Source organism: Doryrhamphus excisus, chromosome 8 (genome assembly GCF_030265055.1).
Source record: "Doryrhamphus excisus isolate RoL2022-K1 chromosome 8, RoL_Dexc_1.0, whole genome shotgun sequence".
Taxonomy (NCBI): Eukaryota; Metazoa; Chordata; class Actinopteri; order Syngnathiformes; family Syngnathidae; genus Doryrhamphus; species Doryrhamphus excisus.
The window spans coordinates 10632742-10651689 of record NC_080473.1 but is presented as its reverse complement, the minus strand read 5'-3'; the positions used below and the strand labels follow the sequence as shown (position 1 = coordinate 10651689).

Genomic DNA, 18948 nt, shown 5'->3' with positions numbered 1-18948 from the left:
ACTGTTGGGAAAGGCAGACGCAGTGGAAACAAATGAGAAAAAAACGGGTGAGAGGTTTGCTCAATGAAGCTGACGGGAAATTAACCTAACATCTTTTTGGTTATTGGGGAAAGCCGAGTAAAACAGACAATGCAAATTATAAACGCAAAGACCCAAATATCAGGTGTAATGAACTGTCCATGATGGAATAAAACACAGATAATAAAGCATTCAACGACTCAAGTTTTATTTATAATTGCAACATAATCCTGCATTTACATACAGTAAATGTTCAAATTAAGTCAGACAAAAATATTTGCTGTTATAATAACATAAATCACACTAACCCTGATACTAAATTAAGTCAAGGTCAAGGTTTATACTATATAGAGACTATACTGTCAGTGGCTGGCATCTCTCATCTCTGTTCATGCAGTCATTGGCCGGTCTACATGTCAATCATTACACTTTATCGCCCTCAGCTCCAGTAGACCTGTTTACAGTAGCACATAATTGGAAGTCACTGTTTTATAATTGTTGTTTTTTTTTAATGACTCGAGGCTATATTGGATACTTCTTTTGGGCTTAGCCTTTGTCAAAGCACATCAGGAGAACTGAAAGTGACAGGTTTTAGCAAATTATTACTAATAATATAATAAATAAATAATAAAAACAGTAAGGTATTTGTTGTCTTGACAACAGCACAAGTAAAACTTTGTATGTTAAAACTTATACCTGCGATGCTTCTTGAGAAGCAACCTGTCCATGTAGGTGAGTCTGCTTCCCGGGAACTCCACCTTGATGGGTACCTTGTCATTTCCCCAGCTTTCCCTTTGTCCTTCATGGCCTCTCTCTAGAGGAAAGTCAGCCTGGACTGCTACGCCAGGCATTGATACTGGAAGAGAATCAACAATGAAGTTGGGTTAGAAGAAATTGAAAAGAAAAAAAAGCCAAGCTGAAGGAATGTGTCACACAAAAGTAGGATAGGAAACAAACAACTTTTTCCTCAAGTGAGAAAACACCTTTTCATTGCACCTTAAGTGCGAAAACACAGACAGACAGCAGTCGGATGCATAAGGAATAAGAACGAGATGTATACAATACAACACCAAGAGTACAGATGGAGGTAAGAAAAACGATATGATTGCTCTCAACACTTTTGAAGTCCACAGTGGCAGCTTTAAATTGGACCTGAGAGCCAGTGGCTTGACAGAAATAATTAGGGCTGAAGGGGCTTGCAGTAATTTGCAGAATAAAGCGAATGAGGAGAGGGACAGAGTTTGTCCTAGCGGTAAGGCAGAGAAAATGGGAGGCCAAATAAAAAGCACAAACACCTCGACACACAGAACCTCGACTAACATCACTAATAGCACAAACCGGCAGACAAACGCTCTGCTGCACATGCAGACCCACAACTTGAAAGGCTTAAAAAATGGCCTGATGCAGAGGTACAAATACATTCACACATGGTGGAGGGGCCAACCCATAACACTTCTCTCATTATTTCAATATGCAACCACCATGGATTATTTTTCTTACTGCAATGATAAGCACTTTCCGGAAGGCCTCTCAACACATCACAGTACAGGCCAGGAGAGGAGCAGCACTCAAGACTTGGCGAAAATGAAAGCAGAGAGAATGTCGAGTTGATGTAGCAAGAGAGACGTGTACTGCTGAAAATGCTACATATTACCACAAACAGTGTGAGAGACAAAGTTTAATTAATGGGTTTGAATACAAGTTTCCGCATTGTGCATTGTTTTGTGTAACAAGAACAGCCTTTTCAATTACGGATGTTCTTGGTTATCACTGAATAACAAGTGGAATAATTTCACCATTTTCATGAATTACACCTACAGTACTTAAGTCTCCCAATTTCCAAGGTAGCGGGGTTTAATTATTTCAAGTTGATGTAAATATTTTCATAAGGATGCTTGCATTTTCTCTCCAGCTGTTTCATATGTAATTTGCATCTTAATTATAGTAAAATGTAAACTTGTGCCAAAAGTTAAGCCACTGGAACATATTCATTTTGTTTCCATTGTTTCTAATAAAACAATAATTCATTCAAAATTGGAACAATCCAAAGTCAAGAAGTATCCAGGAATTAATAATGCTCCGAGGATCCACCTGAATGACAAAATTGTATTTTTTGTATTTTGAAAAAATGTCACTGACGTTGTTTTAACTTGCATACTATTATACGTTTACATATTGGTCTCTTTGCAATAAGGTACACAAACACACAGTAGTTACTGTGGAAGTAGTAAATAACTAATGAGTAGTGGTTAGGGTTAGGTAAATGCGTTACTCATTAACTTCTTTATTTTGTGTACCTTATAGTAAAGTGTTACCTACTACCTTTAAAGCTGTATAAGCTATTCAATAAAAACCTATAACTATAGCATTTCTTCTACGACATGCACATTTAAAATAGTTACTGAGGAAGTCGTGAATAACTAATGAGTAGTGGTTAGGGTTAGGTAGATGCGTTACTCATTAACTTCTTTATTTCGTGTACCTTATAGTAAAGTGTTACCTACTACCTTTAAAGCTGTATAAGCTATTCAATAAAAACCTATAACTATAGCATTTCCTCTACAACATGCACATTTAAAGTGAACCTTTTATGCTTTTTCCAGTTTTCTGACCTATAAATGTAGTTAGAATGTTGTAGTCTGGTGTTAAACGCTGCCAAAGTTTCAGATAATGAGGTTTTCGCATTTGAAAGTGAGCCCTGAAAGAAGTTTGGAATGACTAAAAATGCTAAGGTTTCAGAGAGCGTTGCAAAACTCTTCCTTTGTGTTCCAGATGAGCGGGCTTCCTTATGGGCATGGCTGTAGGCGAGATACACTCTCTGCCCTCCCCCAAACTCTGCTTCCCCTGCATTCCCAAAAGCTCTGCTTCTTTGCTTACTTTGCTAGCAACGGCTCGGAAAAAGTGTTTTAGGTGTCAGGGAAAGCCACATTTGTTTATAAATCCTAAAGACGCCACCATCTGATACAAGTGGTTGGAGTTCCTTATTCTCTACCAGCAAAATAAATCAATTGTAATCTGTCAACAGCATTTCACACTGGACTGTTTGGTGAACATGGGTCAGTATGCATCTGGTCCGACATCTTTCCAACGTTACTTGGTTGTGTCAAAGAGTCGGAAGAGCAAGCAGTTTTGTGTAAGTCATGGAGCAAAATCAGTTCTCTGTGTAGCATTATAGAGTGTGCATAGAGGGAGCGGGGTTGCTAACAGCCATTTCCCACCACAATTAGTGGCTCTACCAGTTTTTTTTAAAAACAGTGGTGGTCCTGCAAAAAACGTGCAATGACCACATTAGACTTTGCCGATGCTGTAGAAAACGTAGCACTAAAATGCTAAAGCTACTTACCATTGAGAGACGTCTTATATAGGCTTTATGTTAAAAGCGAACATTTTAAAAAGATAAATCGGCGTATCAACTCCGATACCGTTTATCAACCTCTGTAAAGTTGAGCTTACAGGTAGTGGGCACAACACTGGAAGTCCAACCACAGCTGAGTGTGTGTGCCTGGAGGCGGGCCGTAAGTTGAATAAATTAAACACAAAATCCAAAGAAATACAGCTGGAATAGGGCCGAAAAATGAGCATAATAAGTCCCCTTTTTAGGTGAAGAATCTGGAAGACCTATTATGATCATTTTTCAGTCCTCAGTTTTAGGTCCTCTTTAAAGGGAACCTATTATGCTCATTTTCTGGCCCTTTGTATTGAGTTGTGGACTCCTATAGAGCAGCTACACACAATAACCCGCAAAGAAAGCTTTCTAGATTCTGCACGTCTTCCAGTGCAGTGTTTCCATGGACGGTTTTCTTAATTTACTCTACCTCCGACCGTCCTCTTGGTACGCCCTCTCCGCTTTTATTGGTCACACTTTATAATGACAATTGTTCTGGGCCAGCTCCATTTTTAAAGTGTCTTGAGAATTTGTGTTTATGTGTCATGATATACAAGTGAAATAAATACTATGGCATTTCTTACCTGTTTGTGTCCACGTAGTTACTTGTTCTCCAGCACTAATAGATCTCTCTTTTCTCCACTGTTTGAGAGCATCCTGGAAAGATCTTGCGGACGACTCCTCATCATACTCTCCACCAAGAAGACAATCTTGAAAAGCTTTTTTCACATTCATATCGGGTTCTTTCTTAGTCATTTCCACCCTTTTGTCCTGTCCATAACCTCCAACAAATATCTGCAGTAATAAAAAAAAGAGATGCACTCAAATAGAAAACAAGCCAAAATATAATGTATCTAGTACTGTAACATTATTGTAAAACATAAATACAAATTAAATGACAGTCCCAAAAAACATTTTGTGATGTAGCATTGTAGGCAATATAATCTGTGTACTGCCACCGCATAGCTAGATAATTAGGAGTTGAAGAAAACAAATAGAAGGGACAGTTAATGAGCTTTTTCAAGGCTGTGTGTATGCAATTGCCAATTTGAGCAGAAGTAAATACTTAATTGTCTCAACATATTTTTATGGGAGCTCAGTTAACTGTACAATCCTAGCATGATCAAAACTAAAAGTTAGGGGGATCCTCACTGCAATAGACATAACACGGTGCCATGTTTTGCTTTGTTCAATATTGAAATAATAATATAATAATTGATGACTTGTACAATGACATTGAGCCTACATGTTTTGGGGAGAACCTTAAGACCTAAGAATCAGCAATCAGATCAGGCATGGTTAGGGTGAACTGTTGGGACGGGACGGGGGGGGGGGGGGGGGGGGGGGGGACTTTCAATATCAGTGCAGACCTGAGAGCATTTATAAATTTATCGTACTCAGCATGCAATTCGACTCTTGAATAAGCTTCTATGCTTCACTGCTCTTCATTTTGTTGCACTTCACTGGTTTCAGTTTTCAGTTCAGTCTGTAAAGTTCAGATAAATAAATAGATCTGTTTCTCAATACTATATCAATTTGGGCGAGCAATTCAATTGGAAATTGTGCTAAATGTAGGTTAACCCTACTAACTGTAGGCTACCTGTACTGAATAATTTCAAAGGTGTACTTAGACATTTGAGACATGTACTAAGGCATTTGCATTTGATGAAATGGATGGGAAATTCAATTCAACTGCCAATGAGTTTGAATGTTTATCCACATTATCCTTGCTCTGTGGTATAAATACATTCTCAAACCGGGTACCGCAAGGGTTCCGCATTTGTATGACATGTGCAGGTTGGGCACATGTAAGTCGCTCTGGAGTGCAAGTCGCATCAGTCAAAAATTTGTCATAATGATGAAGTAAACATTATAGTAGCGCTATATATTACATTTATTTAGAAATGTCACAAAATTCATTTAATCTGGAAAAGCAAGTGTGACGGAGTGGCTATCATCACATGCACCGTTGCTACGGTTCTCCCATGTGACCTATCGACGCAGCAGCACGCTGAGGGTGCACACTCCAGTGTGTTCCAGCCTGTCTCACATTACATCCATAGCATTATATTCCAGAAAATACACTCGGAATTTTAAACTTGACACCACAAGGCAACAACAAATATAATATTTTGTTGGTCAAAACAGCTCAGGTATATCCATACTAATGATAAAATAGGAAGCAGACTTCTTGAACGTTGATGTTGGTTAGCTTCTCTGAACCGCAGGAAAAACTCATTATATTTCATTAAGCACAACTGACCACACAGAGAATGAGGTTAACCGACATGAAAACTATTCATCTGTTGTTGAAGATGTCAAGAACGAACCACACACACAAATAGGTGCACAACCATGGAGGTTTTTTTGTTTGTTTTTTAACTCGGTGGTTAACTTTTTGGTTTAGACTGGCAACTAAATATTGAAATTACTGTTAGTAAGGGTTTCATGATGGCAACAGTTTGACCCTGGAAGAGATTGTTATTTTCATTTTCTATGCGGGTTATCCTCACTAGGGTCACAGGTGTACGCTGGAGCCTATCCCAGCTGACTTCAGAAAGGCGGGGTACACCCTGGACTGGTCGCCAGCCAATCGCAGGCCGCGTATAGAAACAACCATCACACACACACATTCATACCTATGTACAATTTGAAGTCACCAATTAACATGCATGTTTTTGGAATGTGGGAGGAAACCCGAGTACCTAGAGAACATGCAAACTCCACACAGAGATGCCCAAGTGGAGATTCGAACCCATCTCCTGCCTATGAAGCCAATATGGTAACCACTCGGAAACTATAGTCAGATCAGGTACATCATTCTGAAATTAATATTCTTTTTGACTTCCTTTCTCTTCTTCTATGCCCTTCGCTCTCATTCTTTCCAACACAAATGACACAGGATTAGCTAAAGAGCGAGAGATGCATGCGTCAGCAGCATGTGTATAATCCCTAGCCTTTGTACACTGCCAAAATACACAGTTGAGCGTGATTGAATAAGAGTAGAGATGTGTGCACTTCAAAATGAAGTGGGCGTCCACCGCAGTACCACAAAGCAACTTAAATGAGAAACCCAGTCTGACCTGCCACTGACAGACTGACGCTGCCAACCAATGGTCTTCCTAATTTTTCACAAAAAGACCAGAGCATTCCTTGGACGTCCCCATGCTGCTTTTTAGTGAAGGTTGTGGTCATCTTTTGCAGTTTCACAATGTTTTGCTGTCATCATGATGTCAGTCCCCTGTCACAAAACCTATAAAAGTTTATTTTGTAAAATTGATAGTTTAGGTGTTTCTCAGAAATGACTTTCATCAAGAGCTCAGAATTTCACCCAACACAGTTCAAGCATCTTGAATGAATGGTTGTCAAGAAAATACACACTTGTATAGAAGGATTTTTTCCCATTATTACAAAGGTTATCTGTGTGGATACAAGATTTATACCGTTTACCATGAATAGGGGCTAAAAGCTGGATATATTTCCTATCTTGGAAACCCAACGTTGACAAATAAACTTTGACAGAAGTGCTTAAATGCTAAATTGAGTCAGACAGTGTGTGTGTGTGTTTGAGAGAGAGAGAGAGAAAAAGCCATATGTCTGAATTAATCTTCAAGTCTGCTTTTTTTAAGTGTTATTGCATCAGCATCTAAAATGACAGGGCATAAAGGCAAGGTGACATTGTTAGCATTGTTTACACATTTACACAATTGTACACTTTCAACTTTTGCAAATTTAGGATTGGATTTTGTTCGGATTATATGTTTGGCCTCCAAGAACATCTACTATGTATTCATTTTTTGGATTTAGTGTAGCTGTCATTGTGCATTTACTTCATATGTTCCTTTTCACTGATATACCTGTGAGTGTGTATGTCGCACACACAGGCAGTGTAGAGGCAAGCCTACACAAGTATAACACTGCCTTGTAATGGTCCCATAAAGCTGGCCCTTATATTCCTCTCTCAGGCCTGAGGATGAATTACAGCCACTCTCCAGGGATTGGGCATGCTATCAGGCAACAAGCAGCACATCACTGCACTGCCATGCTACAGGAAATTAGTTCCCAGTTTTGTGTGAATGCAGCGCATGCATCTCAAAAGTGTAGTCTATGAGTTAAAACCAGTTGCTCTGGTGGGTGGTGGTGATAACAAAGGGACAATTACCGAAAGCATGGCAAAGCTGTATCCATTATTTCTAAAAATAATAATAATTTTACTGTGTATATTGTGAATTTTACATTCCCATACTCCTTACACACAGGTGTATTGGCATATGCAGAATTGTGTAAGGTGGTTATGAAGTGAAGTCAGAAGACAGATGAAGCGCTTTCCACATTTACAATGCAACATCGGCATCAACACCAATCTCACTGTGGGTGCTACCCCGTTGAGGTTTGAATATGTCATTGCTGCAGGGAACCCTGTCTTCTGTTGATGTGCTCTGATGAGAGATCACTAGATTATCGATGAGTGGCTCCAGCTAAACTGTTGGCAGTGCAAACACGAACATTGCTTCAACGGCAACAGTAATGTCACAGAAACAGTGAGGCAAAGACAAGAAATTAAAACACCAGCGATGATGGAGATATGTACATTAATAATTCTGAGCAAGAAAGGCAAAAAGATGATATAATCTGAGTGAGAGACAAAATGAAGTACTGTATGTCAAAAAGTGCAAGTTATGAGAATTTATAAAGAAAAAACGACAAGCGAGTGAGGCATAGGTCATGAGAATGGGAAGTATAGTATAAAACAAACTCAATGGGTTATTGAATTTAAAAAAGTGACAGCATTTTGTCCCCTTTATCTTGGAACTCCAAACAGCTGTGTGACATATGTTACATTATATTGATCTAATTCATCTTTATTATGTATGTTTAGTATTGTGTAAAACTACGAAAGGAACATCAAATGTATTTTTCAGCGAGAGATGCACAGTAGAAATAATGTCATCAATTCTTACCTTTATGCAATGTTTAAACAAGAAATTTCTTTGTGGAAAGGCACTTAATGAAATTAAGTAAATTAACGTATCTTCACTTACAGCACATCCTTGCCACATCCAATATGGCGGTGAAATAAACGTAAGTAAAATCAGCGCAATGTATGTATATATGGTTTTTGACAACAGCACTTCCTGTTTCCCAGCATGCGTTGCTGTACTGTTGTTGTAAATAACTGATATATTACATGTTTAGAGTACACATAGTTGGTTATTCTGAATTATTCTTTTGTAGTGTCTTGTCTGTTATTATCAATCTATTAAATTACTGTGTGTTTTTTTTAACTCTTTAAAGACAGTGAGTAAGACTGGTAGATAGAATGTTAACCACGCCCGCAATTTCTATTTAACTGGTAAATTCTTTGGGAGCGCTGATTACACTGTTAAACTATTACTACAAACAATATTTGGTTTGCATTGTCGGGAAAAAAATGATACAGATGTGGGCAAATATAACCTTTAAATGTCAATATCGGGCCAGTAATTAACTTAATCTGGCATGACACCCATATGTATGTCAGAACAATGTGATTGCTACCAGCCAATCAATAACTTGGAGATGGGTTTGTTCATACCTGTCCATCACCTGTGGCATCACCCTGTCCTAAGGTTGATCCGCTTATCTTCTTTTGTCTTGTTGGTTGAGGACAACAGCAGGTTTCACACAACGGTAGATGAGGTGGAACTGGACAGACAGAGACACAGTGATTCAACAATGAGTGTTTCCGGCCATCGAGAGTAAAACGTTGCTGAAATTTTGACCAGGTGGGGTCGTCAGGGTTTTGTCGAGTCCATTGGCCACATGAAATAGACACATTTGACAGAAGACACCAGCACGGCAACAAACGGCTATAAAAAGTAGCAACTGAGGATAGTAATAATCAGCATCCATGGTTGAACCAGACAAGGTAATGTTAGCACGTGTTTATTTTTTCATTTCTACCCTTGGAGCCTCAAATTGCTTGAAAAATGTGATTGAATATTGAGCAACCAGGAGTGTATTGCTAAGACAACAGTGCAATGTAATATTTGCATAGTTGACATTCCTTCAAATATTTAAAAATCTAAAACCTTTAAACTGATTTTAATCTGACTTAAATGTATTTATAATGCTCATAAATGTTCTATCTTGCAAGGCAAACTTGTCAGAACAGTGAGGGTTCCTTTTAAATATTAACCTCCATGTGGAGACTAGAAAGATTTTGCTCCCAGGTTATTTAAAAATACAATATTTTGAAGAGCATATCCATTTGAAGCCCTGCAGCTAAAGCCCCATGCCATGGCAGAAAACTACTTACCTGTTAAAGGTTCATCCTTCAGCACTCGAATCTTCACCTTGCCTGCTGACAGCTGCTAGAGACAAGACACAAACCAGTGATAACGATTTGTTGAAGCTTGGAGCAAAACAACTCTGCCGTAAAGGTTGTTTATGCTTGGACATTTTGTCTGTAATTCTTTGTATGGAAAATGTAGCTCATGACTAAATTAAAAACATTGGGAGTTGGTTTGGCCTAACTACTTTGTGTGTACATCTATTGTGATTTCTAGACCAATGTAAAACGATCGATATTTACACTTCAGTTGGGACTGCAGTGGTTTCATTCAAGATGCAACATGGCTGTGTGTCTCTGCTGTCACAATGCAGAGAAGGCTCCCTTAGCTAGCCCTCGCTCTCGTGTTTGATTTACCGTCACGTGACTCAGCAGCGACAGGCAAGCAAACAAAGCAAACCACTACATTACACTAGGTTGCATAAGTCTTTTTCACCAGCTTCAAATGTTCGTTTTCAGTCCCGTGCACTTATTGCATTGAGGACATGTAGCACCTTGTCACTCTATTTTGCAGGTTGCAGCTCGATTGCGATACGGTGACAATTACAAACGTTACCGTCGGCTAAATTTATTTTTGCTTCAATCAACTATTGTTTCATCCATGACTACAAATTATCCATTCATCCATTTTCTATCCCGCTTATCCCCCCGAGGGTTGTGGGGATATCCTGGAGACTATTCAAGCTGACTTCGGGCAAGCGGCGACTGGTCCCTGGATTGGTCGCCATCCAATTGCAGAGCACAACCACTCACATTCAGACTACAAATTATGCACAATTAAAATGCATCACATTCACACTCAACAAGGCACAATAATGTCCGAGGCAATAGGCATCCTATCCATATGCCATAGCTTGACAAATATGTCCAGAACAATGTACTGGATGGATGTAAAATGAATTAAAATTGTAATATTTTTGGAACAGGTTCCACAAGTAGACAGACATGTTACCTTTTGTGTTTTCTTGGCGTTAGCAGTTGGAGAACTTCTGTTTAATGACCCATGTTGTCCTAACTTCCACTGAAAAAGTCCTGTATGCCTAAAAAAAACAAATGGGAGACTTTTTTGGTAATAATGATATAATCATTTTGATAGGATTCTAGTGTAAAATAATCATTTGAATTCCTCTGTTTTTTTATATATAACAATGTTATACTGAAGCCATCTAATAAAAAAATACCAGTACGTCTTACTACTAATGCAACATTTTTGGTGCTTGCACTGTAATGCTACCTTTCTTTGCGCCTTCTTTGTGAAAAGGTTTGGTTCTGCAAAATTAGCAGGCTGACTATTTGATTAATGGAGGGAAGTTTTACTTCTTGACATCTCAATGACCCGGGTAGGCTACACAATGACCCATTAATAATGGGCGTTTTTGTGTGTGACCCGGAAAACATCATAAAGACAGCTGGCTCTGGCCACCTGCATTACAATAGAAAATTGATGTTTGGCATAAAATGCATAAGAAAGTCAGCAAACATTATTTTTTTTTAGCATTTAGCATCAGAGCCAGTTGCAGGCATCAAAACAGCCACATCTGGCTCCCAAGCCGTGGGTTCTCTACCCCATAGGTCTCCAAATTGAGGGTATCCTTTGTTATTTATTTCTCAGTATCAGTTTAATCTGGATTTGGAAGCCCTGTTCATCTCTCAACCAATAGGCACCATCATCTGTGTTCCCCCACTTGTCTCACAGGTCTGATCTTTTGTCTCAGGTCAGTAGCGCTTTTGTTCAGATTACACAGAGATAGCTTTGTTTGTTTCATCCTACTTGTGCCAGTTTCAATTCGCTGAAGTTAAGACATAACGGGGAGGCTTGTTTGGGCAATATATCTTGGTAGTTCTTTGATGAGGCTTCTTGATGTGGTTTGATCTGCATGCCACCACTCAAGTAAACTGTCCTTTATGTTATTTCAGGCACAGACGCCTTACTAGTTAGTCAAAGAAACAATCAACTTTAACTGCTAAAATCGGAACAAAGCAAATTTTTTTAAAAGACAAAGCCCAAAACACTTCTAACATCAATTTCAACATTAAAGCACTTTCAGAGACTTTACTGCAAGCGTTGAATAATGTAGCGAGAACAAATGTCAAGCAGCTGACAAGTAAATCCTTGATTCATCTTCTTAAAACCATGACTTAGCATCAACATGGTGAGGAAGATACAGTGAAAGGCACATACAAAACAAAATTATGTCTTCATTTTTTTGACCTTCTCTGGATTTTACAAAGTACGCAGCCGTGTACGAGCAACCCCACAATTTGTTGTGTCAAACGGTGTCAAATTTCTTTGATATCTGCACACTGTAGAAATCCTCCCCCTGAGGACTCTAAGTGGGTTTCGAATAGAGGATAAGGGAATCTTAAAGAACCAAATTATAGAATGAGAACCAGATTATTTATTCCTGACAACAATACCTAATACAGACGTGCGGGCTTATCTGCAGTCCCTGTATGCCTACAAGTAAGCGGGTCTTATTACAGCGCAGCTGCAAAAAAGCACGGGTTTCATGGTGTTTCTGCTTTCGTTTGTTCACTGGGGCATCAAGGCATCTTTCCTTTGTTCGCAGGGGCATCAGGTCTTCGCTGGGGCATCAACGCATCTTTCCTTTGCAGGGGCATCAAGGCGTATTTTCCTTTGTTGCAAAGCAAGCTGTCATATGCAGACTCGATGTTTCCACCTTAACTGTCAGTTGTCACATTAGTCCCTTTTTTGTGTGGGTGCATGTATAAGTATCTTTGTATTTGTGAGACTATGTGTTTGTTTTAGCTTTTATCTTTAGCTAGCAAAATTGAGCAAATACCTTCACCCCTTACAATGCAATAAAATTCTACATCAGTTTGTGGAAGTTGTGGAAATGGATCAGAAAATAAATAGACACAATCAGCATGACATCAATAGTGGTAGCATAAAGTGATACAGAAGCTTGTCAGATTGTGCAGCTCCTCCAGAGTGGCACATCCATACATGCCGTAGCCACGTGGAGTGCTGTGTCAGGTGTGGGAAAACGGCCAATAAATCAAGTAAAATCAGTAAAAAAAAAAACAAGTAGGGGAGGCTGTAGAGGGCAACAACCCAGCAGTAGGCTTTAGGACTTGGGTCAGTGATATCTTGGGGAGACATGAAGCGCTGCACAGACCCTCACATGCCAGCCAAATCACTGGATGAGATCCCCTGCACTTCACATTGTACTGTAGTAGACTCTAGGTTACTTCTGGTGCATGACAATGCTCGGCCACATGAGGTTTTAGTGTGTCAGCAGTTTTGGTATAGATGCTGTCGACTTCCCCGGACTTGAAATCAACTAGAAACCTTTGGGACTTTATGTATCATTGTATCCACCAACATATAGTGCCAGAGACTAATCAAGAGATGTCTGATATGCTGAACCAGGTCCAAAGGGGGATTTGGGCCTATGAGACTATTGTGTAATGTTTTTCATTCTTGAAAGAAGCCTTCAGGTCCTTTTTCACAGGATATTTCAAAAATGATTGTTTGTCTTACCCTTCGTTCAAATGTTTGCTTGAACTTTTGACAATGCTTTAACCCACAAACCCGAAAGTCTTGAACCTAAGCATATAATGGTTTTGTGGCCAACAATTTGATACATATATATACACAAGATGTATTTTTTCAGTCATAAAGATGCAGATGTACCTGATGAAGGCACAAATGCTCGACATTCTTGCCTGTTACAGAGTGAAAACATGAAAAGAAATCCTCATTTAGATGGCAGTTATTCATGCTCATGCAGCTGAATTATTTATGCTATTGTGAAGGCTGTTTATTTCGAGTTGAGCTGGCAACCTGTTACTGAAAGTCAGACAATATCTGTGTGTGAGGGAGAATGTGTGTGTTTAAATATGACAAGAGTTGCCAGCTCTGTGAAATCCATTGGTGTGCCATGCTGACACCGGGGGTGGGCGTCAGGTAATCACCCTAGTGCCATCGCCCTGGCAACTGACTGTCGCCAAGGGAGACAGCCGAGGCACACCTCTACTGGTGCAGAATGACAAGATGTCCCTTGAGGACATTCCACCTGGAGACACAAAGTGTGTCCGTGTGGGATTTTTTTGTAGACTGTGCATTAAGAAGCATCCAGACAGAATTAAGCCAATAAGCCCACATTCATGTGTATGTTTACTTGTCTTCTAAAACATACAATATACACAAGGCAGTTCCATTTCAAACCATTACTCTGACTGAGTGCTGCAGGCAGAGTACTACAGATAAAACGTGATCAGCAAACTACAGTTCTCTTCCAGCGATTTCCAAAACACAGTTGAAGACTAAAGCCAAGGAAATGACATGAATGACTGCTCTATATTCTCAACTCTTTTATAAGGAGAACTAGCAAAAATCAGAAAAACTTGAGACGTAAAAACTTACAGCAGACCTGCCAACCTTGAAAACATTTTATGAATACCTTTTTCGTGAGGGTCGAGCATATGAAATGACGTCAACTCAGTGAGCAAAGAGCTATCTTTGTTGCGCACGAACATCAAAATTAAAAGAATGTTATTGGAGCTGCATGTAATGTGTTAGTTACAGCAGTCACTTTTATTGCAAATGTTGTTCCGAAATTGAAGAAGACGTTCACAAATTCACAGCCTTTATGGTACTGAGTGATGCATACACGCATACTGAAGGGTCAAGTAGCATTCATTCATTTTCTACCGCTATTCCGCTCGAGGGTCGCAGAGGTTGCTGGAGCCTATCCCAGCTGTCTTTGGACGAGAGGCGGGGTACACTCTGGACTGGTCGCCAGCCAATCACAGGGCACATATAGACAAACAACCATTCACACTCACATTCATACCTATGGACAATTTGGAGTCGCTAATTAACCTAGCATGTTTTTGGAATGTGGGAGGAAACCGGAGGACCCGGAGAAAACCCAGCATGCACTGGGAGAAGATGCAAACTCCACACAGAGGTGGCCGAGGGTGGAATTGAACCCTGATCTCCTAGCTGACAAGTAGCAGACAATTGTAAATATGTAAATGAACGTCTTGCTTCTTTCGTTCTGCTTTTTCCTGATCTTTTGATCCGCACACTTGATATTCCAGATGCCCTTCCTGATGAATACCAATGATGCTTACTATTTGCATTTGCACCAAAGTCCATAATGGTAACCACTACACCACGGTGGCTCTAAATACCACGGTGGCTCTAAATATGTTAATAAACTACAATATGAAAACACTACATACAACTCTACAAAGAATGCACATTGTTATTTAACTATTATGGCTCCTGGCCATTCTGCATCAATAGATAAACAGAACAGCAAAGAAAGAGTGAGGGCAAAGTCATTCTCAATGGTACTTTGGGACAAGGCAAAATTGAGCAGATATCTACAAACCTTCAAAGCCTAAAGACAAAGCCACATTAAAGCAGAGAGTTGGGCAGACCCAATCACAGAAGGATGTACTGCATTTGCCCCAAAGCCATCAGACTGGCTTTATTATTGCCTGTGTACTCATCACAAAGTGGTGATACCACACCTCCTTTCAGCAAACTACATTTGTTCAGCTATTCTTTGAGCCTGTATAACTGAATCTGACTCTAATACAAGGATGAGCCATCTATCTACTCAGGGAGCGCTGCAATCTGGGGGACAAGCAAAGAGAAAAACAAAGTGGTGCATGGCACAGATACACAGCAACTGCACAGCTCGAATATGAATCATAGCTTGAAGACTTGGGGGGAGGGAGGGGGGTTTGAGCTTGTCAAATATGTACTGCTATTGTTCTGAGGAGAATAGAGAGTTTAAGAAAGGAGCTTATGGGGATTCAAATCCAGGTAGCCTGAACAATGTCATCCAGAAGATCTATAGAAATGTCACTACAAATGTCTACAATGTGTGTCAATCAAAAAAAAAGCTATTGAAATATAGTGGGTGAATTACTGTGGTTATGCAATAGATTTAGATTACTATGTATAGTATAGAAAACAGATACATACAGCACCATACATTTACAGTATTTACATATACAGTATTCATTTATCGCCGTTAATTGGTTCAAGACTGTGATGAGTGAATTTCTGCAATATAGCATTCCTTCTTTATAAATGTCACATTTTCTAAGTTATAGAAAACTTGTTTAGAACCTTCTAAAAGCACTTTTTAGCATTATTGGACACAAAATAACAAGCTAACTGGGTAGCTACTTTCACACTTGTACCCAATCACAAAAAAAAAAACAATCGAGAACATGAACATGAACATGAACATGAAGTCTTGATCGTAAAATTCAAAGCATGACATGGCGAGGGATAAATGTACTGTATTCTTTTTATTTCTAAGCTGTTGGAAAACATCCATCATCCATGCATGCATGTTAAAAAGGCAGCAGAACTGTTTTGCAAGGTTATCACAGGATTAATACTAAGCAAACACCTTGGAGTGGACACTTGTAATCTCCCACCTCATGTGACCTGCATGCTTTCAGACGGTATGTGGAAACTATAGCATATGTAGGAATACAAACACAGTAACAGTATACTTATTAGGAATTCCTGCACATTGCCCTAGAAAGAGTATGTATCAAAAGTTGCGTGAGGTTATAGATTAGATAGAAATGTCTCTTGCTTTTAGTTTGAGGCTGAGTAGCACTACACTGCATTTCTTATGAAATCTTAAGTAGCCAAATAAAGTACTACCCTCGCAGTAGTGTGCAGTTTGGTTATAACGTTACCATGGAACACAGTTATTATTTATGGAGTATCTGTATCAAAATAACAGACAGCTGTGCCCACGCCTTCACACAACCTGGGCCCGATAAAGAAGTAAACACTGCCATATTTCAGTACTGGTTGTCAAAAAGCAATGTTTCTGTGCGCATCATCCATAACCCTTTGTCCATATTGATTCCTAATGTATTAATTAATGTTGGACTGCCATACAGTACATACTGTACTTCCCCACCATCGATACTCACCCCCTTTCGCCTTTCTCTTTTTTCATGCTCTCTTTAAGCTTTTGCAACATTTCTTCCATTGCGTTGCCCTGCTGGGCCAGAGTCACTGTATCCATATGCAGGCCCTGTGGGTTCCTATGGTAACACACAGATATGGAGACGCACACACTGAGTATGAAGTCAATCAATGACAGTCAATCATATAAATGACCCACTCCATCAGATTGGTGAGCCAGGCTCTCATCAATATGTTCAATTCATCTACTGCATTTGCAGATCCCTGTTGCCATGGCGGATCAATATTTTCATCAATTAGTCACCGGAGGAGTGTACCACCAGACTTGCACATCAATTCAGTCAATTACTGGTTGGCAAATGAGAAACTACAGGCGGAAGTTGGACTACATTTCACATTAAGTGAGGGTGAGGGTTAGGGGGGGGATGCTTAAGTATCACAGTCTTGATCACAATGTTAATCTTAATTTTGAAACTCAAAGCATTAATGTACAGTATAATAAAAGTCTTCGGTTATATCAGTGATGTTGTCTTCACTTACCTCGAGTAGAACTGTAATGATTTGGATTTATTGGAGGGAAGCGCCACCAAGTCATTTACATTCATGTGTCCTCTTGGACTGGGTGCAAGGGTATTGTTCTTATGTCTTTTTAACAAAAAGACTTCTTCTGAAATAAAATGCAACAAAAATTACATTACATTCGTGATCACACTGTGTATGTACCTGGTGATTGACCAGTCCTCACATCAGCTAGGATAGACTCTAAGTCCCTGCAACCCTGAACAGGATAAAGATGGATAGTTAGCTATTTTAATAAAAACATAGTATCCATTCATCCATTTTCTATACCGGCGAAAGGTGGGGTACAACCTGGACTGGTCACTCCCCAATTGCAGGGCACATATAGAGTACATACATAGAGTTGCAACCTCCGATCCGATCAACATATATCATAAGTTCATTTAAATGACAGTTGTATCATCACAACAAACAAACACTAACAGCTCTGATCCATTCATTTCCTATACACATAGGTTGTCCTCAGGGTCACTGGTGAGTTGAGAAGCAGGGTCCACACACCCACGTCAGGACAAACACTGACACTCACATTCACACATGTGGACATTTTGAGCCCCCAATGCACTCAACATGGATATTTATAGAATGTAGGTGGTAGCCGGAGTAGCAAAAACAATGTAACCATGTGGAGAAAGTGAATGTGGAACAGACACTCTTCCACCACAACATGAAAAAAAGTCAATGAATATATGTTGAACTATTTAGACAAGAATACGGATGTGAAAAGGCAGACAAACTCACCTCTAAGTATCTAACGAGGTAGACAACCTGTCACCTCGTTTGAGTATCCACACTTTCGGTGTTAAGTGTTAGAGGAATGGCTGAAAAATGAATTGAGACAACATTTAAACAGGTTTTAAGAAAACAAACAAGCGAGTTAGAGTGTATTAGTCCTAAAGAAATTTAAATTTAAGAAAGCATTAAGACGTTTACATGGCGAAACAGACATGTCACGAAACAGTAGTAGCCAACGTAGAGGTAATTGGTGCTAATGGCGATAAAAACATCAGTTATTACGCGTTAAAAGCTTACCTGACGGGTGTGACGCAGCCAGTTAGACTACTTAAGTCAACATACGTTTGCGTTATTAAAATTTTGTGTTTAATACTAAACAGCTGGATGGTTTAAAAGTCGTAATTTGTTATTCGGCTTTTTTTTTTACCAGCCGGAAGCACGAGGGGACGAGCGAGCAAGCGGTGTTAGTTTGCATTTCCATGACAACCGAATCACGTGACACTGTTTCTCGCGATAGTTCCGCATCTGACAAGATTATCGTGGAAAGTTAATTTTTATGAACTGTATATTAAATAAAACATTAAAATAATTAGCATTGAAGTCAAATATATTGATACATGTAACCCCTAAATAATTAAAAGTTGAATTCCCGTTTCTTATTGTTTGATAACAATAACATAAACAACTGTCTTTCAATAAAAAAGTCAGTTTTCTTGTATGAAAGCAAAAACAAACTGACTTCATACATCGCCTGCAAGCACCTACGCATTATCACTAAATCCTACTTTTGTTTCTTTGTCATTCCGTCCATCTCTCTCTATCTTCCTATGTGCTGGAGTATGACCTCTTGCACCTGCCATCATGGAAGAGCGCATGTGTGACTTATTGAGCGTAGCTGTGGGTGGATGGTCTTTTAAGGTTGTGACCCCCCCAACTGGATTCTGTCTTGGCTGCTAAGCA

General features: G+C 39.4%; 1 protein-coding gene across 11 annotated transcripts; it reads right to left on the bottom strand.

The window, feature by feature from the left end:
* Positions 1-209: 209 nt before the first annotated feature.
* zbbx (zinc finger, B-box domain containing) lies at positions 210-18455 on the bottom strand. 11 transcript variants are annotated; one of them, XM_058079525.1, is made up of 11 exons: positions 18286-18455; positions 17995-18074; positions 17420-17452; positions 17215-17341; positions 16680-16793; positions 10687-10774; positions 9702-9756; positions 8979-9088; positions 3988-4198; positions 715-874; positions 210-472 (listed from the first exon to the last, which is right to left on the bottom strand). In XM_058079525.1, exons 4-11 carry the CDS (start codon positions 17277-17279, stop codon positions 442-444), a joined length of 834 nt encoding a protein of 277 aa, XP_057935508.1. In that variant the 5' UTR covers positions 17280-17341; positions 17420-17452; positions 17995-18074; positions 18286-18455; the 3' UTR covers positions 210-441. The 11 variants fall into 11 exon arrangements, with proteins under 11 accessions (XP_057935508.1, XP_057935510.1, XP_057935516.1 ...); XM_058079527.1 differs by having other exon boundaries at positions 17215-17338; XM_058079533.1 differs by lacking the exon at positions 17420-17452 and having other exon boundaries at positions 210-593.
* Between the last annotated feature and the right edge of the window lie 493 nt (positions 18456-18948).

Excerpts from the sequence above, each read along its gene's own strand:
- zbbx (XM_058079525.1), bottom strand. The coding sequence starts at position 17,279 with ATGAATGTAAATGACTTGGTGGCGCTTCCCTCCAATAAATCCAAATCA. Across the intron at positions 16,794-17,214 it reads TCATTACAGTTCTACTCGAG|GAACCCACAGGGCCTGCATA; the intron begins GTAAGTGAAGAC and ends GTGTTACCATAG. Across the intron at positions 10,775-16,679 it reads AAAGAGAAAGGCGAAAGGGG|GCATACAGGACTTTTTCAGT; the intron begins GTGAGTATCGAT and ends TGTTTTTTTTAG.